Source organism: Zea mays, chromosome 6 (genome assembly GCF_902167145.1).
Source record: "Zea mays cultivar B73 chromosome 6, Zm-B73-REFERENCE-NAM-5.0, whole genome shotgun sequence".
NCBI classification, from domain to species: Eukaryota; Viridiplantae; Streptophyta; class Magnoliopsida; order Poales; family Poaceae; genus Zea; species Zea mays.
In genome coordinates, this window is record NC_050101.1 from 90518342 (window position 1) to 90544918 (window position 26577).

General features: G+C 46.6%; 1 protein-coding gene across 1 annotated transcript in view; it reads left to right on the forward strand.

The window, feature by feature from the left end:
* Positions 1-583: 583 nt before the first annotated feature.
* The window catches only part of LOC103629538 (probable LRR receptor-like serine/threonine-protein kinase At1g56130), a 62253-nt gene continuing 36259 nt past the window's right edge, over positions 584-26577 (forward strand). The window contains exons 1-10 of the mRNA XM_008650632.2: positions 584-1048; positions 1144-1300; positions 1410-1481; positions 2182-2253; positions 6192-6263; positions 6363-6434; positions 6526-6597; positions 6835-6906; positions 7440-7511; positions 17479-17550. Coding sequence (XP_008648854.2) covers positions 856-1048; positions 1144-1300; positions 1410-1481; positions 2182-2253; positions 6192-6263; positions 6363-6434; positions 6526-6597; positions 6835-6906; positions 7440-7511; positions 17479-17550 — 926 coding nt within the window. The 5' untranslated portion in view covers positions 584-855. The remainder of the gene's footprint in view (positions 1049-1143; positions 1301-1409; positions 1482-2181; positions 2254-6191; positions 6264-6362; positions 6435-6525; positions 6598-6834; positions 6907-7439; positions 7512-17478; positions 17551-26577) is intronic.

Consider the following 26577-nt stretch of genomic DNA (forward strand, 5'->3'; position numbering starts at 1 on the left):
GGTGCACACCGGACAGTCCGGTGAATTATAGCGGACTAGCCGTTGGCGTTTCCCGAAGCTGGCGAGTTCCGGAGGCCGCTCTTCCTTGGCGCACCGGACACTGTCCGGTGTACACCGGACAGTCCGGTGAATTATAGCGTGAGTGCCTCTGGAAATTCCCGAAGGTAGCGAGTTCTAGTTGGAGTCCTCTGGTGCACCGGACACTGTCCGGTGGTGCACCGGACACTGTCCGGTGTACACCGGACAGTCCGGTGCTCCCAGACCAGAGGGCCTTCGGTTCCCAATTTGCTCCTTTGTTGAATCCAAAACTTGGTCTTTTTATTGGCTGAGTGTGAACCTTTTACACCTGTATAATCCATACACTTGGGCAAACTTAGTTAGTCCAAATGTTTGTGTTGGGCAATTCAACCACCAAAATTAATTAGGGACTAGGTGTAAGCCTAATTTCCTTTCATTTAGTCTATATAACCAAACATGATAAGAACTAAAATTTAGTCCTTGGACATTAGTCACAGTACTAAACTACTAATAGAACCAAAGGGGCCTTAGAATAGTCACGAAAAGTAAATTTGTTGGTTGTTGCGACGCCGGACGAGACCGCCGCACCGCATCTCCCGTCCGTCGATCGGATTTCCCCACTCCACCCCCAACGCGGTCGCGTCAACTCCACCTGCGCCCCTCAGGCCCTCACGAGTCACGACCTCGTCTTCGCGGGCGCCGCCGACCGGATCCTCCCGACGCTATCGCGGTCAACCCTGCCTGCACCCTCACGACCTCGTCTTCGCGGTCGCACATGATCACGTGGTCAAATCCCGCTCCGTTAGCAAGTACCACCAGCAGCAAGCCAGCAACCCAATGCTGTGCTCCTCCCACCTCCTGCTGCGCGCACAAGTCAACTCCTGTCTGCGGCCGCCGCGCCCCACGCCGGTCCCCATGGCTCGTTCCGCTCCCACTTTCGTCGCTGTTTTTCTCCTAGTCCTCGTGCTTCTCACCATGGACGCGGCGCAGGGTCAACAGCCGTTCCCGCTGTCCACCGATCCATCCGACGGTATCGATCTCTCGCTCCTTCTGTGGCATCTGAAGTTGTGTAATGGCGACGAAATAGTTGGCAGCTAGTAAATCGTGGATCTCGTGTTCCTGCAGCGGATGCTCTGCACGCTGTGTTCCGGCAGTGGAGACTGGAGGGCGGCGCGGCGATGGAGGACCCGTGCAGGAAGGGCGTCTGGTCAGAGTCGTCCGGAATAAACGCGTCCGTCGAATGCAACTGCCTCCCCTCAAGGGTGTGCCGCATCACAAGCCTGTGCGTCTTCTTCACTCTTACTCGGTTACTCCCGTTTACCCCCCTTTGTTACGGACGCTTCTGTGAGCATGTGATTGATGTGTGGGTCTGGAATATATTATTGATGCAGAAATGTGAGTGGGCACGGGAACATCTCGGCGATCCCGCGGGAGCTATTCAATTTGACAGAACTGGTCTCTCTGTGAGTTTTTGGAATTGATGGTTGATGCTGCACAATTGCAAACTCTAGGGAGTAATAGAATGCATCTGTTTAGGGAGTTGGGATGTTAGATTAAAATGAGTTTTTCAAGAGAAATTCTCATTCATACCCCCATTTTAGGTGCACTTCTAATCTATTGACTACTTTCTCCTCGAGTTGCCATTGCACCACAATTAACTTCTTCAGAATTCAGAGCACGCCACAGTTCAATATTTCTTCAAGAGTAAGACTAGAACTATTAGTTTATATGCTAGAATGTTTATTTATGGTCACTCCCTCCGATCCTATTTTGTTGTCATTTTAGCCATTCACATGGAATAAGGATTGAACTTCTTAGGCTTTCACATACTTTGCTCCTATGAATTACCTTATATCATAGACTCCCTAACAGTCTCCTCTAACACCACTGCCATTCTACAGAGAAGCAATTAATAGGGGCATTTTATGGAAAGTGTTGCCTTGAAAAAAATGAGCAGCATTTACTGACCAAATTCACTTCCTAGGATCACATATATTTTGAACTGCAGGTTTCCATTTTAAGCTTGCTCTACATGCTTTAGCAATTAGCATCACCTATATCCCTTTCCCCCCTTGCCCCTGATTATCAATATGGAATATACATGTTCTTGTGAGAATAGGAATCTCAGCATGATTATAAGTCATCTCCTATCTCTTTCTGCAGGGATTTAAGTAATAACAACTTGAGTGGTTCGATACCCCCGGAAGTTATTAATCTTTCCAAACTGGAAACATGGTGATAACCGAACTTGTTCCCCTAAATATGAACCTGTTATTGTTGGATGCCATTAATTTAATCTACTGCTTACAGATGGTTTAATTTTCCAATTTAATTGGGCTACAATTGTTCAATACTATGGCCCTAGCATGCATGCATAACAACTTATGACATAGCTGAATACAATAAGTGTTTTTTATATCTAAGAAATGTATGCTTATTTCTGTATTCTCTATTTCAAATCGAGTCTAGCCTACACCAACTTAATTTGGACTACAGGTCTTTGTTCTTGTTGTTCAGTCGTTGTCTATCTCAGACATAGCCTGAAATTACTAAGTAAGTTTGAAAAAAATCTGATATTAGTCTACCAATTTCAAAGAACAAATATCCTACGTCCTCGACCTTTGTGTATATAGCATCCCATCATCAAATTCTAGCTGTAGTAGGTTGATTAATGTAACTCAAGTAACTAGTCCATGTTGTATCTTTTTTTTTCTCGAAAAGCGCAGGAGAACCGCGCCCCATTATATTAAATAAAGGTCTAAAATAGACCAGGTACAAGGACTTCCTCACGGAGGTCGAAACCACAAAAACCTGATAAGGTCCATCTCAAGGTTTTAAAGTCTAGTCGACTCTAGTCGCCTGAGCACCGATAAGGTGATTAATCGCGATTAGTCATCGATTTGCTCGATTAGTCGAGCCTAGTCGACTCCTAGTCGTCCTATAGTCGTCTACCTATAACAGGAACTATATCATGATATCCTTCTTAATTATATGCCAGCAAACACGGTAAAATCTTCTTGTAAAGCCGTCTGGCCCAGGAGCCTTATCTGGTGGTAACCCATTGATGGTCTCCCACACCTCTTTCTTAGAAAAAGGAGCATTGAGCTTAGAAAAGTCATGGTTAGATAAACCAAGAGCCTCTAAATCAATAGTCCGGTCCCTGTCCACAGTTCCAATCAGATTGGAAAAGAACTGATCTACCGCTGCTGCCTTTTCATTATGACTAGATAGAATATCATCGCCATCCAACAAGCTTGACACAAAATTCTTCTTTTTACGATGTCTGGCTTGCAAGTGGAAGAGCTTCGAATTTGCACCCCCCTCCTTGAGCCATGAGATTCTTGATCTCAACCGGGCCATGGTTCATTTCAAGGAAGGCAATGGTAATGAATGCTTTTTTACCTTGTTCTTCAACTAGATTTGAGCCGGTGATAAGGTTCTTCCATCCCCCTCAATCTCCAGCCTGTGAAGGATTTCTTTAGCCAATGCCAACTGAGACCTTATATGTCCCACTTGTTTATCGCTCCATCCAACTAGCCTTTGAGTTGTCTTCTTTAATTTCAGATAGATGGTTTGAAAGGGCACGTCTCATTCAAAACTGAGTCCCAAGCACTCTGAACTGTGTCCGAAAAACATCCAATTTAGGCCAAGGCCTCAAAATGGAATCTTTGTCTGTCTGATGTATTATCCCGAAGGCCAGCAACAGGGGGCAATGACCCGAGTCCTGGGAGGCTGAGCTCTAAAGCAGGACATTAGGAAAAGCAGTTCCCAATTAACTGAGCAAAAAACTCTATCCAATTTGACAAGCACTGGATCATTTTGCTGATTGGACCACGTAAAACGACGTCCATGCAGGGGGATCTCCTTGAGAGCAACATCCTCAATTAGTCGTTTGAAGAGATTCATCATAGCCCGGTTAAGGTTAGAGTTATTCTTATCAGAAGCTTGTAAAATGAGATTTAAATCCCCAGTTAATAACCATGGCCCATTGTAAGCGTCCCTAATGGTTCTCAACTCCTGCAAGAACAATAACTTCTCCTGTCCATGCTTATAAATTGTAGATATGTGAGAAGAATAATCCGTCTCCATAGTTATTGTTAGACTCTGTGTGTGAGTGTGTGTGGGTCGGCACCACTGTTGGGCTGCCGGCCCATTAGGGTTAGGGTTGTGTCTATATATTGTACCCGTTCTCTATGCAATAGATCCACTTTCATATTCCTACATGGTATCAGAGGAGGGTTTCTTTCCTCTCTACACCACAGCCGCCAGCCGACACACTAGCCCCCAGCCGCCACCCACACCAGCCGCCGTCGCCCCCCGGGAGGCTCATCCCTTCCCTCCCGGGGGCGGCCACACCCCAGCCGCGGTCCAGATCCGTCGCCGTCGCCGCGAAGGCTAGGGCGGCCGCGCGCGCAGCCATGGAGTTCATCCTCTGCTCCTCGAACCAACCGGGCCGACCGACACAAGCAGCATCCCGCCGGCGGCGATGGACCTGGAGTCGAGCGACCTCGCGGCGCTGAGCGCAGAGGAGCTGGTCCGCGTCTCGGCGTCGATCCCGCGCGTGGCTCTGCGCGCCTTCGCGCTGCTCACCGCCTGCCTCGTCTTCCCGCTCTCCTTCGCCGTGCTCGCGCACTCCCGCTTCACCCACCCCATTCTGCTCGCGCCCAGCCCCCGGCAATGGTGATGCGGGGGAGGTCGGGTTGGTCCCGGCCAGCGAGGAGCAGAAGAAGCGCGGGGAGGAGGGCTGGATCGCAGCCGCCTGCGCTGCTGCGGAGAGCCGCACCGAGGCCGGGGCGTCGGCGCTGGTGGTGAACTTGGCCGTCATCCCTCTCCTCAAGAAGCCGACACCCCCATCTTCTTCTCCCTGTTTCCTCCACAACAGCCGCTGCTCTTCCTCTCTCTGCTTCCTCTCCGGCCGTCTGGCTCCCTGCTCGGCGGACACAAGCCCCCGGACGCACAGCGCTCTGCCTCTAGCCCCGATGGCGGCCGCGGTCTCCAGCTGGCTTCCCACTGCTGCTACCTCTCCCTGGTCGCCAGCCAAGCTTGGATCCATGACGCTCGGCAACTGAGCTCCATTTCCCACGCAGCGAGATGGGGCAGGGCGCGAGCAGCCCCTCTGCTCAGTTCCTTGTTCCCCATGGCTGCCTCCCTTGGTCGGCGTCCTCCTCTTCGCTGGGTCCCTCGCACGTGCATCCTCCTCTTTGCTGCGCCCCTCGCACGTGCCGCCCCTCCTCATCGCGCTGGCCACCTCCTAATTGCCTGCGCTGATGTCTAGCAGCGCCTCACCCTTCGAGCTTCTCCCGTCACCGGTGCCGTCAACACCCCTTGCCAGGTCCGACGCAGGCCCCTGCCCGGCTGGACCCGCCCCGCCGCCCACCCCCTTCATCTCCTTCGCTGGATCCGTCGCTGCCGCGGCCTTCCCGGCCGGATCCACGTTGCTGCGACCTTTCCAGCTCGATTCGCCGCCCCTTTGGCTGGATCACGTCTTCCCGACTGGATCCGTCGCTGCCGTGGCCTTCCCGGCCGGATCTGCTGTTTCCCCTTCTATTCTACCGCGGGCGCAGACACCATGACCGGCACAGACGCATGCGCTGTTGTCGGCCTCCCTAGCGGGGCTCCTTGACGCCCGGACGATCGAAGAAGCACGAAGGTCGGCCTGCCGGTGCCCTTTTGTTGTGTCGCCCTGCCGATCGTTGACGCTCGAACGTCGACCCCTCCCGAAGATCAGGCTTCTGCTGCGTGTCTCCCGACCGCGACCACATCGACTTCGGCTACCTCGGCATCTAGGGGCTATCATCTTCTTGGAGCACACACCGGTCTCTACTCTAGCCGCAACATTCACACCATCACGACGCTGCGATTGCAGGGGGATTTCAACCCGTTGGCTCCTACCTTCGGCCTCTACTCCAGTCTCATCGTGTGTGGTGCCCCCGTTGCGACTGCGGGGGAATGTTAGACTGTGTGTGTGAGTGTGTGTGGGCCGACACCACTGTTGGGCTGCCGACCCATTAGGGTTAGGGTTGTGTCTATATATTGTACCCGTTATCTATGCAATAGATCCACTTTCATATTCCTACAGTTATGTTGGTACACAAACCACCTGAATTTCAAATTGATTTTCCAGCAATGAAATTTGATCTTGTAGCCTGATTGAATGCTCTCCATATAGCTAGGCACTTCAATAATAATCCTCTCAGTGGAGGTTTTCCTCATGAACTGTCGCTTTTAAGGAATCTACGGTCCCTGTAAGTGACCCCTCCTGTTTTTTAAGTACGAAATAACCTTCATTAGGTAGAGCAAATTTGAAGACTGACTAATCTTGTGGTCTGTTGTCGATTCTGCAGGTGGATGTTTGATAATTACATTGTAGGGCCTTTTCCGGCATTTATTCAGAACTTAACCAATCTCACAGACTTGTATGCCTGTTGCATAAACACTTGGCTTAATTTTGTTAGATACAACTCTTTACTTTACAGTCTTTAAATGCTAATGATGTGATCTTGCTAGGCGAATATATGGGACGAATCTTCAAGGACCTATTCCAAAAAATTTCTCTAATCTGAGCAATCTTGAAGTCCTGTAAGTCACTCTGTAATGGTTGTTTCTATAGGGAACATCCTCCATTTTTTTATTTTAAATATCTATTATGCAATAGAAATTGAAATAAATAAATTAATACATTAGTAATTTAATTTGGAGAAATTTCCTATCCCATTGTTTCTTAGGACATGTTATCATTTGATAGAAGACATCAATCTGATCTTTTATATTAATATGTTTTATACACTGCCATCTTTTACTGTGATTTCCTTACAGGATGCTTGGTGATCTTGCGGGCAACCATTCTTATTTAAATGTCATAGGAGCGTGGGCAAACCTTTCAGTGTTGTATGTCAAGCGTCATCCATGCTCCTATTAAACTACTATGTTTGACAATATTTGTCTGGTCTACGTACCTAGGAGACACAAAAGCTATGTAATTTTTGATCAACTTGAATGATTTTTTTATTAGATAGAATAACTTCTGTTCTATAAAAATGCACAAATTTGATTTATTATTTTTTAAAAATATCACAGAGTCAAGGCATGTGCGCCATACAATATTGTGAAAAAGATAGTAATGTCTACCATTCCAAATTTTAGTTGATTTTTACTTTACCCTGAGTCAAACCTCTCGAACTTTGACCAAGTTTATAGAGAAAATACACTAATATCTACAATATCAAATCATTTTTTAAATTCTCCATGAAATATATCTTGATTAGTTGAACAAGTATATGTTAATATATTTTTCTAAAAGCTTGATCAAAGTTTGAGAAATTTGACTTAGAACAAAGCCAAGTGAACTATAATTTGGAACGAAGGGAATAGTTTTATAATCAATGCAATTACTTATTGCATGCTTTCCTTTTATTATGCAGATCTCTGAGAAAATGTGGTCTTACAGGTCAGGTTCCTAATACTCCCCCAAACTTGCCCAAGCTAAAATATCTGTGAGTTGTTTTAAAGAAAACTTCTGCTTGAATAGAATGCTCTTATTTTGTTATCCTAGTAAAAATACGATTTATATTTTGATATAAGCTTAGCGCAGCAGTTCCCAAAAGGGCAGACCTGGTGCAACGGTGAGAGCTCTATTAGACCCCACTAATGCGAGAGCCTCCACGCTGGGCCTGCCCTTTAGCGCAATAGTTCTATAATACAATGCTAATCTTCTTAATACTCCTACTCTCCTAGTATGGTGCCCGTGCGTTGCAACAGAACACAAACTATTCGTTAAATGCTTATTACATGCGCATATCTATGTTTTTGAAGCGGCGTGGTAGATTGGTAACTGGTTACCTCATTTAAACAATTTCTATCTATGTGAGGTAACTGTTGGGAACAGGCTTATTAATCTCTGCAACACCAATTATCTAGTATGGTGCCCACTGCAGATTATGACGTGGTAGACTGGTTACCTCGTTTAAACAAACTATTCGTTCAATGCTTATTACCTGCGCATATCTAGACGACGTAAAGAAGATCTATCTAGTATGGTGCCCGTGCATTGCAACGGAACACAAACGTCCTTCTAGTAATTATACACGACAAATCAATCGTGTAGGTTGTAACAGTTACCTCTCGATGTTGGCCTCGGGCGAGGCGTGACTGCGTCTCCCGCCCGAGTTTGGCCTCGGACGAATCGTGACTGTCTCCCACCGAGCTTGGGCTCGGGCGAGCCATGACTGCGTCTACCGCCTGAGGCTTGCCTCGCGAGCCGTGACTGTCTCCCGCCCGAGGTTGGCCTCGGGCGAGTCGTGATTGCGTCTCCCGCTCGGGGTTGGCCTCGGGCGAGCTGTGACTGCGTCTCCCACCCGGAGCTTCGCTGGAGATGCCCTCGGGTGAGTCGGAAATGCGCTGCTTGTCTGAGGTTGGTCTCGAGTGAGCCGTGACTGCGTCTCTCGCCCGAGGTTGGCCTCGGGCGAGTCGTGACTGCGTCTCCCACCCGAGGTTAGCCTTGGGCGAGCCGTGACTGCGTCTCCAGCTTGGGGATGGCCTCGGGCGAGCCGTGACTGTGTCTCCGGTTTGGGGTTGTTCTCGGCCGAGTCGTGGCTGCCTCTACCGCCCGGGGTTGGCCTCGGGTGAGTCGTGACTTAGGTCCCTCGGGATTATACACTAAGAACTGATTATACACTAAGAAGTGCCCGAGATTATACACTAAGAACTGATTATAGACTAAGAAGTGCATGTGCGTTGAACATATAAGCAATGAGGTCCCTCGGGACTAGGATAAGAGAAAATACTTTAAACATATATCACATTCCGGAGCATTGATGGAGATGCCCTCGGGCGAGTCGGAAATGCACTGCTTGTCAGTTGTTGGCCTCAGACGAGCCGTGATTGCGTCTCCGGCCCGGGGTAGAGGCCTCGGGCGAGCCGTGACCACGTCTCCCGCCTGGGGCAGGCCTCGGGCAAGTCGTGACTACGTCTCCCGCCCGGGGTTGGTCTCTGGCGAGCCGTGACTGCGTCTCCCGCCCGGGGTTGTCCTCGGGCGAGCCGTGACTGCATCTACTGCCCGGGGTTGGCCTTGGGCGAGTCGTGACTGCATCTACCGCCCGGGGTTGGCCTCGGGCGAGTTGTGACTTAGGTCCCTAGGGATTATACACTAAGAAGTGCCCGAGACTATACACTAAGAACTGATTACTCGGGACTGGGATAAGAGAAAATACTTTAAACCCTTCAGTTCAAATAGACCTTGACTTTCGTCGTTATTTGGCTATGAATCCAACTACAATACCTCCAGTTCAAACAAACCACATACAAACTTGGATCATCCTGTAGATAGCATTATAACACTAACCAACAGGTAAGCATATACAACGTAAGCAACACACAACCCAACGTAGTGCTGGTACAGAATATAAGATGCCAAGAAACTGCTCTAGATATAAACCAAACAATAGGCACTATTAGAGATACGAACCAAACAGTAGGCATACACAACAAAACTGTTATAGATATGGGTAGAGGAACTAAACTGTTATAGATATGAACCAAACAGTAGGCATACACAACAAAAAACCCAAGATGAGAATGCAGTGTTCAGAAATCTCTAACCTTGACTTTCGTTGCAAGAGCAAGTGCAAGAAGTTCAAATCCTGGGACTGAAAACGCAAAGAGGCATGAGCACGTTGGTGGTATATATTGGGGGCGGGGGATGGCTGGCGCATTTGGCGTGCGCAGATGTCAGCGTGATTTGGAAGGTGTGCCTGACATTGTCAAATCGGTGTCGATCTCGAATTGCCAAATCGCGTCGAACTCCAATTGTAAATTCGTGGGTAACGAGGGAGCTGCCAATCGTGGAACGAGAAAGTCGGCGTTTCCAAATCGGAGAACGGAGCCGTGGGGCATGCAGATTCTCGGCGCGGCCAGCGGCTCGACGCTGAGCGAGGGGAGGGGGGGAGCGTGGGTAGCGGCGCGTAGGATGGGAGCACCATCGGAGAACATGGGCTTGGGGCGCGTGGATTCTCGGAGCTGGCAGGCAGCTCGGAGTCGAGGTGGTGGGAGCGGCGCGTAGGCTTGGGGAACGTTGGTTGGGGAACGACTCCGAGGCGTTGCACGTGAGACGGGAGCACCAGTGCGCGTGGACGTGGGGCCAGATTGTCAACGTGGGACCGGAGCGCGCGGGGGCAGGCGGGGGCGCACTCTGTGTGGACGCTGACGCTACTGTCTTAATAGAGTAGTATAAATTATAGTCGTGGACAATTTTTTTACCTTTCATTTATATTTTTAAAACATATTGTTGTCGAACATCAGTTTTCAAAAGGAGAACAATATCAACATATTCATAAATATCCCTCTTCGTTAGCTTCTACTACTAATGGCTATGTTAGCTAGAAAACAAGTTGGATTCTCTTGATTGTTACTTCACCACCAATAACAAAGCCTTTTAGTCCTAAGCAAGTTGGAGTAGGTTAGAGTTGAGATCGAATAGAAACCATAAGTTAAGGTTCAGGCACATGGATAACTATTTTCCGTGCATTCTTATTCAAGGCTAAATCTTTAGATATATTCTATCTTTTCAAGTCTCCTTTTACTACCTCTTTTCGTGTCAACTTCGGCCTTCCCTTAACTCTCTTTCTATTGATATCATGTCTTAGGATCTCACTATGCACTAGTGTCTCTAGAGGTCTCTGTTGAACATGTCCAAAACATCTCAAATGTTGTTGGACAAGCTTTTCTCCAATTGGTGCTACCCCTAGCATATCACGTATATTATTGTTTCGGACTCGGTCCCTTCTTGTATGGCTACATTCAATACAACATACACTTTTCAACACTTATCTGTTGAACATGTTACCAACATTCCGCACCAACAACATAGCTGGTCTAATCGACATCCTATAAAACTTGTCTTTTATCTTCCATGGTACCCTCTTGTCATATAGAACAGATGCTTGATTTTGTTCCATCCACCCTGTTTTGATTTTATGGTTAATATCTTCATCAATTGAACTCTCAAACTAAATACCGAAATGTATCCTTCCAGTGCATTAATTAAACTCTCAAACTAACACCCCTTTCCTCATGTGTAGTTAGGGGTGACAATGGGCTTTAAATTTTACACTATAAAATTTAAGGATCGGATTGGATTAGGATTGGGCTCTATTTTGAACTAAAATTTATTTAGGGCCCTAAGAAATTGTGAAGAACCATTTGGATCATGACCATTACCACCCCTATGTGTAGTAGTGCCGACGTCACACCTTATATATATAATTTTAGTTCTATTGAGTCTAAAACCTAAAAAGGGAGCCTTGGCACAGTGGCAAACTGCGGCCTTGTGACCAGTCACGGGTTTGAGTCATGGAAAAGCCTCTTGCAGATGCAGGGAAATGCTGCGTACTCTAAACCCAAATGGGTCCGACCCTTCCCTAGACCCCGTGCAAGCAGGAGCACATGCACTGGACTGGCCGAGTCTAAAATATTTTTTAGAGAGATGAAAAATGGTCTTACAACCAGAAGGGGCAAGCTAGGCCCCAAAAAACCACAAACACACATGAGGTGTATTACATATTAGGAATCTAATTTGACCCGATGACATTAAGAGCTTCATTTAAGCCAAAACTCTCAAGATGTTTCGCTCCATCCATCACCCAACAAACTAACTCATCTAAAAGCTTCTTTGCCCTTTGCTTATGGAAGGCGATTCCCCATCAAAGACGACACAGTTCCTTTGTAGCCATAAGCACCTTGCCCCGAGAATAATGGCACTGTTAAGCCCCTTTTTTCTTGTCCTTGTGTACCTGGTTACACACTATTCTCCAGTCTCCACCATCCTGTGAAAGACACTTCATCATCACTAGGAGTGAGATGTCCTAGGCCAAAAGTAGATAAAAGACTGCCAAAACTGACGGGCAAAAACACAAGTAATCAGGAGGTGGAATTGTTTCTTGTTCTTGATCACAAAGTGGGCAAACTTCTGGGTGAGACAACCCTCTCATTTGAAGCCTATTGCCTATCCAACACTTATTTCTCATTACCAGCTAGAGGAAAGTTTTGCATTTAGGAGGGGCCCAAGTCTTCCATAGTCTCTTCCATGGCTCAAAAGTAATGGAATCAAAGAATAAAACTTTGTAGCACGACTAAGTAATGGAATCAAAGAATAAAACTTTGTAGCACGACTTAAAATTGCCCCGAGGCCTCATGTCTCCACACATGCTGGTCAGCTGCTTGGGTCAGCACCACCCTAAAGTATCCCATAAGAGAGTATATTGCTGTAATCCAGCCAATGAGAGTGTAGTCTTAATATCGCTGACCAACAACCTGTTTTCAAGAGCTTGAGCAACTGTTCTAGAGGACATAGTCTTCTTGTCAACCTTTGATACAACTTCAGGTGCCAAATCACTGGTACATCACCTATTCAACCATCTATCCGACCAAAATAACGTGTTGGTTCCATTACCCACATGAGAGATTACTGAAATAGCAAAAAGCTCCTTGACTTACTGCTGTATAGGAATTTCCGGATCAATAGTAGAAGGGTGCAATATGCTCTCTTGGACAGGAAATGGATCTCTGACATCAAAGGTGCCTTAACCGTGGGCGTCATTTCTGATTTTCTTACCCTCTAGGACTTTTACAATCTGTTGTGCTGCAGCAAGATCTGGAAGATAAGCATGTTTTCAGGGTAGCCACCAATGGCAGCTAAGGCAGCCTATGAGGGTCTATTTTTTGGCTCAATCCTTTTTGATCCTTGGGAAAGTATTTGGCACTCTTGGGTTCCACCAAAATGTATTTTTGTGTGGTGCTCTTAGGAGGTGTTGGACAGCAGATCGGCTCCATAAAAGCCCGAGGGCTGGTTTGGTGACCAGGGATTACGGGGGATCCATGGGGGAGGAATCCCCTTGCTATTCAACTATTCAAAATTGAATAATAAGGGATTCCTCCCCCATGGATCCCTCGTGATCCCTAGTCACCAAATCAGCCCTGAAAGTTGCCCACTTTGTGATCAATAACCTGAAACCATTGATCATCTTCTAGTTGGATGTGTTTTTGCAAGAGAATTCTGGTTCATATTGCTTGGGCAAGTTAACCTTCAAAGCCTTGCTCCACAGCCAGGTGAAGGGAACACAACGGAATGGTGGCGGAAGACGGCTGATAACGTGCAAGGTTTAGCTGCAAAGGGACTGAATTCTTTGATTATTCTTGGTTTTTGGACAATCTAGAACCACAAAATGGTTGTGTTTTTGACAGACACTCTCCAAGATTAGTGCTTGCTTTTAAAAGGCTAGATGATGAGAGAGTGCTTTTTCAGCCACTATTCCAGGGTGTGGCGGACTTGGGCCCCGCCTAAATGCAGATTTTTTCTTTGGCTTGTGGCGCACAACAGGTGCTGGACCGCTGACAGATTAGCTAGAAGAGGGCTGGACCACCCTGCGTTATGCCCTCTGTGTGATCAAGAGAAGGAAACCTTAGACCATCTCCTGGTTTCCTGTGTTTTCTCAAGGATTTTCTGGTTTCAGCTTCTGAGGACTTTCAACCTTCATAGGCTCGCTCCTCAGTTTGCTTCGACCTCCTTCATGAGCTGGTGGGAGGAAGCTTATTCTTCGGTCAGTGGTCTGGTTAGAAAGGGGCTGAATTCTCTGGTTGCGTTGGGTGCTTACATTATTTGGAACCACCGCAACAGATGTGTCTTTGATAACTGGATTCCTAATGTGACTTTAGCCATTAGGATGGCTATGGAGGAAAGATGGATGTGGGAAATGGCTGGAGCTAAAGGGCTTTCCTATCTGTCTGCCCCCCTTCTTGAGGTTTAGCCTCGGAGGGCGTTTTTTCTTCAGCAGTTTGTTGTTGTTCTCATATGGACTATTTTGGTTTTTTAGTTTTTCGACCTCCGTAAGGAAGTCGGTCATTTTGTATCTGGTCTACTTAGACCTTATTTTTCCTTCTTAATATAATGAGGCGCAGTTCTCCTGCGTTTTTTGAAAAAAAAAGATGAGAGAGTGCTTTGGGAGATGGCAGGGCTAAAAATCTCTCCCTCTTGGCTCCAATCCTAGGCTTGATTAGTCTTTTTAGTTCTTAATGGACCCCTTTTCGTATGGTATTTTTTGGCCACCGTGAGGTGCCTAAAGTTTGTACTGGACTGTTTTGGTCTATTTTGGACCTTGTTTCCTTTTTAATATAATGATACACAACTCTCCTGTGTTTTCGAGAAAAAAGTTTTCTGCAACCAAAGCCATTTACTTTGTAGTGCCCAGCACATGTATTGCAAGTCGGGGATTCTAACCCTCCAAGGTTAAGAGGCCTTGTAACTTTATCCCAAGACATAAGGCAATTGCCTCCATTTACCTCCTTTCTACCTTTCCAAAGAAACCCTCTCCGAATTTTATCAATTGACTTTATCACCCATTTCGGAATATTCATGGCAATAAGGAGATAAACTGGAATGGCTGAGAGCACAAAACATGCCAGGGTAGTTCTACTAGCAAGGTTGAGAAGAGAAGCCTTCCAATTAGGTAGTCGGATGGTGACCATGTGAGCCTTAGAATTATCCCAACTCGCTTAACTTGGGAGGAGGAAGACACTTTAAAAGGGAGAGCCACCCTTCACCCATCGGACTAGTCTTTTAGGGCGATTGGGAATTTCCCTGAGTTGGGTTTGCTTAATGAACTGTTGGAGTCTGGGCAACCCTAATTTGTTGGGCCTCGGCCAACCCCGCTTGGGCTGGGAGTATTACAAGAAGCAACTGTCGTCCTCGCCCAACATAAGTTCTATGGTGAAGGAGTTCATCGGCAAGCTCTTGAAGCCGGTGTCAACCGTGTTGCCTCAACCTGTCTCCCAAAAAACGGCATGCGAGGCATTTGCCGCTGGACTTCGTGTCACGGCGTAGTAGCCGTAGTAGCCGCCTGGCGAAAAAAGGCCAGGGGAAGAAAGCGACGACGGTGGGTAAAGTGCAGGACGCTGTCGCTCGACAACAAACCCGTTGGGTGAACGAGAGGTGATGGGTCCGGAGGTGCGTGACAGCTATTGTCAGCTTTTCTTTGAGCCCCTCTCAATCCCATATTGCTGCTCTTGCAACTTTGTTTGGGTGGTCTGTTCCAGAGCAGATCGAGGGTCTTCAGGAGGTGGAGGTGTTCGTGGGGGATTCTCCCATTGACTCTTGATAGGTGTGGTTCCTTGGTTGGTCATTTTCTTTTCATTGTATCAATGGATCCGTAAAAAAATGTAATTTGGAATGTGAGGGGATTAAACAGGAGGTCTTGTCGTGATGCTGTTAAGGTGTTGGTTGATTTCACTAGATCAGATGTTGTTTGTCTTAAAAAAACTAAAAAAAGAGACGATCTCTCATAGAATGGCGTTGTCAATGTTGGGTTGTGAATTCACTCATTTCATTGTGCTATAGAACTCGTGGAGGAATTCTTTTTGGCCTAGAGACGTAACACTCTAGAACCAATTGATAATTATTCTATGTCGGTTCAATTTGACAGTGCTTAATGCTCTCCTTGCTGGTTTACTGGCGTCTTGGCCCCCAATCTGATGCTCAAAATTGTTTGTTTCTACAAGAGCTTCACAACATCCGTAGTGCTTGCTCCAGGTCTTGGGTTGTTGGGGGAGATTTCAATCTTATTTATCAGGCTGATGACAAGAATAGCGAACATCTTGACAATAATGATGGGTAGATTTCGGCGCTGTATCAATGACCTGGAGCTGAAAGAAATTGAGCTATTGGGTAGAAGGTTTACTTGGTGTAATGAGAGAGAACCCTACTCTAGTCCGCTTGGACAGAGTTTTTGTCACCGCCAATTGCGTCTTCGCCAATGGGATAATTCTGAGGCTCACATGGTCGCTGTCCATTGGCAAAGACACAATTGTCCCAATTGTAGTCGGACGACGATCGTGTGCGCCTCATAATTATCCCACCTTGCTTTATTTGGGAGGAGGAATCCACCTTAAAAGGGAGAGTCACCCTTTCCCCATCAGACTAGTCTTTTGGGGCGATTGAGCCTTTCCTTGAGTTGGTGTGCTTAATGAACTGTTGGGCTCCGGGCAACCCTAATTTGTTGGGCCTCGGCCAACCCTAGCTAGGTTGGGTGTATCATATTGTCCCTTCTTCTCTTATAAAAATGAGTTAATGGCAACCACACCGATCCAAAACGGGTCAAAGGTTCAACAAAAGGGTGAGTCACTGAGGAGGCTGGATGATGTATATTTATATGGGCAGAAACTACAAATAAGTTAGAGTCCAACTCAATGGTAACCGATCAAGATTCTATATCTCGTCCTATTCAGTTACAACTCTATGCAGACCTAAATAATTAATCCATCTATATTCTAACACCCTCAAAATCGAAAAATAATAGAATCGCCTAGAAATCCACCATTCTACAATAGTTGGCAGTCCGTGCTGGCCTCCTGCTGCATGTTCCATCTTCAATTCTTCATGATCACCTATTGTTGCACTCCCAATCCACAATCTGTACTTCTGTAGTGTCGCTCTACTTAGGTTGCAAGTGTTTCTTGGTCACCGGTCGTGGCCCATCTGACAAGTGGGCACCAACAAAATGTTCATTTGCTCTTTTTATTCCTTGCTTGCAAACAATAGTTTGCATGCTTGAATCTTAATCATTAACTTCATATTAGTACAACTTCTCTTGATACTTTTTTTTACCGAATTTCCTATTTCATATGATTTCTAGTACTACAAATAATGGCTAGTTTGTTGTTTTTTAGAACAGAGAAATCCATTTGGTAACTTTTCAAATTAAAAAGAGCACCACCAATTCTAGGCCCCTTAGTTGTATTGGAACAAAGACCGAGTTAGTGTTTCTAACCTTGGATTTGAGAGTACATATAGTCCTTAGGGCTTGGTAGAATATATATAAGCACAACTAATATGGGCCATATGGGCCTTAACACCCCCTTCAAACTCAAGGTGGAAGCGGAGGATCTGAAGCATTGAGTTTGAATAAGTTGAGATGATATTGTTCTCTTGTTTGTGCTTTTGTGAAAAAGTCCGCAACTTGCATTTTTGAGGGCACATGAGGAAGAGCAATAGTTTTCTGTTGACAATGAGGCCTTGCAAAGAAAACATCAACACCAATATGCTTTGTAAGTTCATGCTTCACAGGGTCATTTGCAATTTGAATGGCTCCAGTGTTGTCGCATAGAAGAGGTGTAGGAGTATCACAAGAGACACCAAGATCAGCCAATAACCATCGTAGCCATATAATCTCGGCAGTAGTGGTAGCAAGAGCTCGAAGTTCTACTTCTGCGCTAGATCTTGATACATCAGCTTCTTCTTTGATTTCCATGCAATAGAAGAGGAATCAAGGAAAATACAATAATATTCATTGAGGGGAAGCTATGCAATAATTTATTTTCCTTAATGTGGAAAAGTGCACTCCATAATGTTAATGTTTTCATTCTGTTGATATTCATTTTTATCATGAATTTGAAAGGTGCTTATATCCTCTGCAGGGATTTGACATCAAACAACTTATCAGGATCAATAGGAGGACTCTTGCTTTCATATAAGACCTCAAATTACATGTAAGCTAGAGTTAAAGTTCTTGATTAATATGACACCTTTAGTTAGAAATTGATTGAGGCTTGAAAATTATGCCCAACATAAACTTGGTTGTGACTGCAGTAAAGTTTTTGAGAACCTAAGGGCATAAATGCATAATACATTTGTTATGAATAGCAATCATATTCAATCTAAGGGCACTAGGCTGACGGGCGAACTCTGGCGAACTCTGGTTAAGAATCTACAAAGAATAAGAAATATCTGGTTGAGTGACACCAAGTCACCAAGATAAACAAGACTCCTGACTATGTGACGATAACAGGTAGGATGAACAACCATCAGTGGCACTAAGATGAAATTGAGCTCCATGTGAGTCTCAAAGGTACGATAATCATTAAGTGAAACACGATCAAGAAGACCCTAAATGTACTCCTCTTGAGACAGATAGAAGTCCACAAGTGTGGTGGCCTCAATCCCGAGGAAATAATAAAGAGGACCGAGATCAGACATAAAAAACTGCTCACTCACGTGCCCTCATGGAAATATACTATGGACCATCACCAGTGATAATCATATCGCCAACATAAAGAAGAGCCTATCCACAAGATGATGTGTGCACAAAAAGACTTGGATCATGAGCATTAGCATAAAAACCAGCAGAAGAAAAACACTCTAACCAAGCCCGAGGATCCTGCTTGAGGGCATAAAGGGAGCATCAACAGACATGTCGTCGCAGCTGACGGGCGAACTCTGGCGAGTGGTCATGAAGATGAGCGCCATCAAGTCAAAGGAGCTGACTGCGAAGACGTGCAGAGCCACCAAGCGATGTGAGGAAGCGATGTGAGGAAGAAACGATTAGAGAAAGAGAGGAATAACTCTAACCCTAATTTTTGGCTCTGTATACTATGTTATGAATAGCTCTCATATTCAATATGAGGGCACTAAGCTCAAATATATACATCGATACATGATAGGGACCATGTACAACAAGGACTGTTTATGAGACCAAACACAAAAAAGGATACATGCATCAGCATAGGTGTCTAACAACATTTACTCCAGCAGCCTTGGCTTCATTCAAGTTCTAATGCATATTTCTGTTCATTTTTATATCTTTTTTTTTCCCGAACAGCGCAGGAGAACTGCGCGTCATTTCATTAAGGTAGAAAAGAGTACATAGGTCTAAGAAGACCATCCCAGGCACCATAAAAGGCACCACTCATGCTAGCTTACATTTACATCATTGGAAAGATAAGTAAAACGACCACACGACCCCCAGTTTTTAAGCTATGAGGGGCATCGACCTGGACCTCAACTCGTGGAGTTTGGAAGCCCCCACTGAGCACCAAATCCCTCCTTCCAAATTAATAGACACAATGTCGCCTTTGACACTTGGTCTCTTTTTCTAAAAAATCAAGCATTTCGATGCTTCTATAACTCCCATGCCACTAGGATTATCAATGAATTGAGTCCTTTTCGAATTTCTTTTGGTGCTGCTGCATTTGTTTTCCTCCACCACCCTGAAAAACTGAAAGTCGTAGTATGTGGCGCCATCTGCAGCAGCCCTAATTGTTGCAGAATTATGGTCCAAATCTCACGAGCAAAGACACATCATATCAGCAAGTGATTTATGTTACTAACCTTAGGATTAACAAATGATAATGAGTCCCTAAGGACTATATGATATATATAGGCTGTAGGTCTGGGCCTAATGGGCCTTAACACCCCTCCTCAAACTCAATGTGGAAAAGGAGGATCTGAAGCTGTGAGTGAGCAGGATTGAGGAAGAATTGTTGTATATAGAATGAGGGCAGACTGTGTACATATATAGGAGAGGAGGAAGAGAGGTAAAAGGAAACCCCTATTTTCTAGAATACGCAGGAGAGCTGCACATCTTTGTATTAATAGAAGAAAAGAAAGGGGGGAGAGAACCCCAATACAGCACACACACCACTAGAGAGTAACTACGGATCACCGACTAAAACATGGAGGAAACACGACCCACACCGCTGTTTTAAGCCAGCAACTCATCGACTTGGAGGAAGGACAAGGCCTTGGCACCAGTCATGGACCAGAGCACCGCCTCTTCCCTAGCCATCCTAAGGGCCGTGACCAAGCTGGGATTACAACCATCAAAAACACACCTATTCCTATGCTTCCAAATGGTCCAAGCACCTAGGATCACTAAAGAATTGAAACCTTTTCTCACAAGATCCGATGCTTGGGAGCTGCTAGACTTCCACCACGACTCAAAGGATTCCTCATGAGCTGGATACAGATCCCGCAGCCCCACTGAATTAAGGAAATCAAACCAGAACTGCTTAGCAAAAACACACTTGACCAGCAAATGATTTATGGTTTCAGCCTCTTGGTCGCATAAGGGGCACTGCTCTGGTCGGTCTAGCCCTCTTTTTCTGAGCCTGTCAGCAGTCCAGCACCTATTATGTTCCACAAGCCATATAAAGAACTTGCACTTCCCAGGAGCCCAAGATTTCCACACCCGCTCCGCTGGTTCGAACTGAACTGAACCAAGGAAGAGAGCATTATAAGAAGAACTAGATGTATAATCACCTGAAGCGCTGAATTTCCATAAATGTCGATCCCCTATTCCAGGCTGGAGCACAACTGCATCAAGCACTTCACAAAGTTCCAGGAATTCAGCAATGACTCTGACTGAGATTGCCCCTTGCACATCGGAGAGCCAATGTAAATTAGGGAGAGCATCTTTGACCAACCGTTTGTTGGCAAGACGCAAGGGCACCAAATCAAACAATGCAGGAGCTATGTCCTTAATACATCTCCCCTCCAACCATCTGTCCTTCCAGAAAAGAGGGTATTGGCTCCATCACCGAGCTTAGTAATAATGGCTGCAACAATCAGATTTTTAACCACCTTACAAACATGAATGGGGAAGTCCGCCCAAGGCCTACTGGGGTCTGTTTTCTGCAGCCATGGCCAGCGAGCTCTCAAAGCCCAACATAGGTTCTTTAACTCACTAATCCCAAGACCACCCAACTCCTTGGGACGGGTAACCTTAGGCCAAGCCAAGAGGCATTGACCACCACGGAACTCTTTCCTACCCCTCCAGAGGAAGCCCTTCCTCAGCTTATCGATTGCTTTGAGGCCCATACAGGAAGGTCAAGTGCCAGAGCTGCATAAATCATCTTAGCCGTCATGACAAACTGCACAAGAATAACTCTACCAGCCCTGGTCATAAGTTCAGCTTTCCAACTTGGCAAAAGGCTGGCCACTCTATCAACAATGGCCTGAACCTGGTCACTTGTGAGTTTCTTGGGAGACAAAGGCAAACCGAGGTACTTACAGGGAAAAACTGAAATATTGCATGGCAGCAAGTCCTGTAAACAATTCACCTCTTTTTTTTTCTCGAACGCGCAAGAGACATGCACATCTTTTCATTAAGAAGGAAGAGAAAAAGGATCCAAAATGGATCAGTACAGGAAGACCCCCATTACGGTGGTCGAAAACAAAGAAACAAAAATACATCCATAAGTAAAAGGAACCAGAAACTACTTTGACCTAAAGACCTGGGATTGGGGCTGTTAAGAGATCTAAGTTTGTAGCCCTTCCTAACACCCACATGTCCCTTTCCTCCTCGGTTCTCTTGATGGCTTCATTAACGCATAGGGTGGAACGAGGATATAGTTTGTGGGGGGCAATGGGGGTGAGATTAGGGTAGCACTTGCAGCCGAAAACCCGAAGATGTTCATACGAGGGGTGTTTGCCAAGTAAGGCGAAGTGGGGTGTGCCGCAAGTAAGTGTCTTGGTGGGAAGAATATTTAGGAGATATGTGGCAGTACCAAGAGCAGCAGCCTAGAAAGTGGGAGGGATGCTGGCTTGGAAGAGAAGCGTGCGGACGACATTATTGATGGAGCGAATGATGCGTTCGGCCTTGCCATTTTGGGGGGAAGTGTAAGGACAAGACATGCGTAAAAGAACTCCATGGGTGGAGAAAAAATCGCGAGCGTTGAGGTTATCGAATTCGCGACCATTGTCACATTGAACACCCTGGACGGTGACACCAAATTGTGTGCGAACATAAGCGAAAAAATTTGTAAGGGTGGAAAAGGTGTCAGACTTAAGGCGCAAGGGAAATGTCCACAAATAGTGGGAATAGTCATCAAGAATGGCCAGATAGTATTTATGACCAGACACACTAGTGATTGGTGAAGTCCAAAGATCACAATGTATTAATTGAAAATTTCGAGTGGCATGTGATGAAGAAGAATGGAAAGGTAGACGAACGTGACGTCCTAGCTGGCAGGCATGACATAAGGGGGTATTTTTATTCGGGGTACAAGGGATGGCAGAAGACTGAGCTAGCTGAGTGAGGACTGTAGATCCTGGATGTCCAAGTCGTTGATGCCACAATGAAGAGGTGGTAGCATGAAGGGAAGATGTTGTGCTCTTGAGTGGGTAGAGTGGGCCGGAGCTATCACACCGAAGGATCACGCGCCGAGTGGGAAGATCCTTCACAGAGCAGCCAAGAGGGTCAAATTCCACAGAATAGTTATTGTCAGTGGTGAATTGGCGAACAGAAATTAAATCTTTAATGAGAGACGGTGAAAGAAGGACAATGTTAAGACAAAAATTGTAAGGAAGTTGAGTGGTGCCAGTGGAAGTGACAGGAAGAAGGTTGCCATTGCCAACAACAATGTTAGAGGGTAGATGATTGGAAGAGGAGAGGTGGGAAAGTATACCAGCGTCGGAATTCATGTGGCTGGAGGCACCTGTGTCGAAGAACCACTCTTGCTGTTGGGGATGTTGAAGAGTGGTGGTTTGAAAATTGGTGGCAAGTTGTTGGAGATCCCAACCAGGAGGGGGTGCAGCAGCGCCAGGTGCAGCAGCGCCAGTGTAGTTAGGGGCCAACCCATATGCCTGAAGGGGGGGGGGGGGGCAGGAGCCTGCCCACTGGCCGGGAGGTCCAGCAAGAAAGGCCTGAGGCAGTTGAGGTGGAGTAGCAGGCACTGAAGTCGGTGGACGATGTGTTGGCGGCCGTGACCCTGGCCACATGTAGATGGATCCTGTCCAGGGATTGTAGTAGTTGTGGCCACCTGGGGGAGTGGAAGTGTGGCTGGAACCACCGCGGTTGCCACCGGAGGACCGACCACCGCGCTTGCCCCGCTTGCCACGGTGCTGAAAGGAACCGCCGCCACTGCCACGCCCACCAGTCTGCTGCTGGTGATTGGGTGAAGGTGGGCGCGGCTGGGACGACTGGGATCCAGTGGAGCTGCCGGTGTTGGACAGGGCAGCGAGGGCAGCGGCCGGAGCAGCTTTTGCCATCGTGAGTTCCTCAAGAGCCAGGTCGTCGCGGACCTGCAGAAAACTAGGAAGGGGATTGGTGCGGCGCAAATGGAGACCAAGAGCCTGGAAGCGCTCGTTAAGGCCTCTGACAATGTTGAGGACTAAAGTCCGATCAGAAACAGGTTCGCCGAGATCACGCAGATCTTCGGCGAGTTTCTTGTAGCGGCGACAATATTCGGCGACCGGGAGATCGCCTTGGGAGAAGGAGCGGAATTCTTGGTCGGCATAAAGAGCACGTGTGGTGCGGTTTCCCAGGAACTGGGACTCTATAGAGAGCCAGAGGGTGCGGGCAGAGGCGCTGCGCTGAGAGATGATGTCAGCGAGGGCATCGGAAAGGGTGCCAAGAAGCCAAGTGCGGACGACGGCATTCATGCGAATCCAATCAGGTGACTCGGGAAAAACAGAATCAGAGAGGACGTGGCATTCCAGGGAAAATTTGGTGAGGGTGAGAAGGAAAGATTCGGACCAGCGGGCGTAAAAGTTGGAGTTGGTGTCAAGGAGTAGAGGGACAAGAGCCCGGATGTTGGTTACTGCAACAGCCTGGGCGTGAAGGTTTAGCAGCGTGGCTGCCTCGTGGTGGAGAAGAGCAGCATGCAGAGTTGCAGGTGGGATGTCGTCGTCGGCGTGAGTGCCAGTCGAACAAGTGTCCTCCTCCGGCTGGGGAGGAGCAGCAGCCGCGCGCTCTCTGGCGGCGCGATCCTGGGCAGCGCGAACGCGGGCTTCAGCCGCGTCGCGTTCCTGCTGGGCAAGCGCGGCCTCGCTGTCGGCAGCAGCCGCGCGCGCAAGGGCAGCCTGACGGGCGGACAGAGCCCGTCGCTCATCCTCTTCCTTGGCGGCGCGAAGATCGGCGCCTGAGGAAGTGTCGGCGATGTTGGGATGCTGAAGCACCTCGGAGCCGGAGACAGCATCGAGAGGCGACGCAGGAAGGCTGGACATGGCAGCGCCGAGTGGTGGGCGCGCGCTAAGGCGGAAGCGAAAAAAAATAGGAGAAAGGATCGGTCGGTAGACCTAGGTCTGTGATACCATGTGAGTGAGCAGGATTGAGGAAGAATTGTTGTATATAGAATGAGGGCAGACTGTGTACATATATAGGAGGGGAGGAAGAGAGGTAAAAGGAAACCCCTATGTCTATGGAAGCTAATAATATACTGGATCAATCAGATCCGGACTCCTCTCCCTAATTCCCTCTATCTATAATAGTAGTGGTCGGCCGACACAGGGTTGCCAGGCTCAGGCCCTTCCATATGTAGCAGATTCTCTAACAGAAGCGTTGAGTTTGATCAAGTGAAATTGATGTTGTGCTCTTGTTTGTGCTTTGGTGAAGAAATCTGCCAATTGAAATTCTGAGGGTACATATGGAAGATCAATAGTCTTCTGCTGATAATGAGACCGAGTAAATGATGCATCGACACCAATGTGTTTAGTAAGTTCATGCTTCACTGGATATGAGAAATCTGTATAGCACTCAGGTTGTCACATAATAGAGGTGTATGAGTGTCACAAGAAACACCAAGATCAGCCAATAGCCAACGCAGTCAAATAATTTCAGCAGTGGTAGTAGCAAGAGCCCGAAGTTCAGCTTCAGCACTAGAACGAGATATGGCCGTTTGCTTCTTGGATTTCCAGGCAATAGGAGAGGATCCAAGAAGAATACAGTAACATGTAGTAGAACAACGGTCAATAGGGTCACTTGCCCAAGTGGCATCAGAATACGCATGTAGCTGAAGTGGACTATCAGAAGCATAGAGTAAACATATGGATCGTGTCCCGCGTAAGTATCGAAGCACACGAAGCAAATGACCATAATGAACTGAGGTTGGTGTGGATACAAATTGGCTCAACATATGAATAGCATGAGCAATATCAGGTCTGGTGATGGTGAGATAAACAAGACTACCCACAATATGACGATAGTGGGGTCTGCTAGAGGTGTCCCATCCTGCGGACGAAGTTTTAAATGAATATCCATTGGTGTTGCAACTGTCCGTGTATCAGTAATTCCAGAGCGATCAAGAAGATCTTGTATATACTTGGACTGAGACAGATATAAACCTTTTGAAGTCTGCTGAACTTCAATACCCAAGAAATAGCTAAGTGGACCCAAATCAGACATTTAAAATTCCTTACTAAGTTGCTTGACATGAGAGATATGTTCTGAGTTGTCACCTGTAATCAACATATCATCCACATATAATAGAAGTAAAGTGCGCCCTTTTGGAGAGACATGAACAAACAATGCAGGATCATGTTCACTAGAAGAGAAACCAGCAGCTGTGATGATAGAGATGAATCGCTCAAACCAAGCACGAGGAGCTTGTTTCAGCCCATACAATGCGCGACGGAGACGACAAACGTGCCCTGAGGGAGTATCAACCCCCGGAGGAGGATGCATATAAACTTCTTCACGTAGATCACCATTGAGAAAAGCATTCTTGACATCCATCTAGGAGATAGTCCAAGAAGATGAGGCTGCAACTGCAATCAAGGTTCGAACAGTAGTCATATGTGCAACAGGTGCAAAAGTCTCATCATAATCAAGTCCTTGAGTCTGTTGAAAACCACGAGCCACAAGACGAGCTTTATACCTCTCAATGGAACCATCTGATTTTGTCTTAATTTTGAAGACCCATTTGCATGTGATAGGAACAACATGCGAGGGTAAAGGAACGATATCCCATGTACCAGTGCGTTCAAGAGCAGCCAATTCATCAATCATAGCTAGCTGCCACTCAAGAATCCCAGAAGCTTCCTGGTAAGTAGTGGGTTCAACAATTGCCACACCAGCTCGTGGGAAACCATAGCGATCTGGAGGTTCAATGGTATCATGATCACGAAGACGATATCCCTGATTAAAAACATCGTTAGACTCATAATTGTTAGTACAAGAATCAGGTACAGGATCACTATCAGGACCAGCCGCAGGAATAGACCGGGAACGACGAATGTAGGTTTGGAACAGTAAGTAGAGGATGACGTGGAGGTGGAAGGTGGTGTTATGGAAATGAGAACATCAGATGTGGATGTAGAAGATGATGGTTCAACGATAGGAATGGAAGGAAGACACATGAAGTAGATTATGTGGGATAATATGAGGAGTGAGTAGATTGGTTGTGAAAGAAGGGACAATTTTCATTGAAACTCTCATCTCTAGAAATTCGAATATGACGAGTAGATGGATCATAACAACTATATCCTGTGTTCAGGACTGTATCCAAGGAATAGACACTCTACAGATTGAGCAATCAATTTAGTCCGCTCACGAGGTGGTAACAAGACATAACATATACATCCAAACACACGAAGATGATCATATCATAGAGAAGTCCCAAAAAGAACTTCACCCGATGATTTGTCAGAAAGTTTAGATGATGGTTGTCTATTAATGAGATACACGGCAATGGAAACAACTTCACTCCAAAAGTGTGAAGGAACAAAAGAAGATAACAAAAGAGTACGATCACTATCAATAATATGACGGTGTTTGCGTTCAGCAACACCCACTATTCTTAAGGCGTCGCCTAGGCGTACGGGCGGTGGTCTAACGCCTAGGCGCCTTGCCCGCCTACCTCGCCTAGGCGTCCAGGCGGCGGTCCAACGCCTTGGACCGCCTTACCGCTTTAAAAACCATGGCAACACCATTTTGGGCATGAGCACCAGGACAAGAAAGTTGAGCTAGAGTAACCTCTATGGTCAATATCTGGCGAAAATTATTAGATAAAAATTCACCA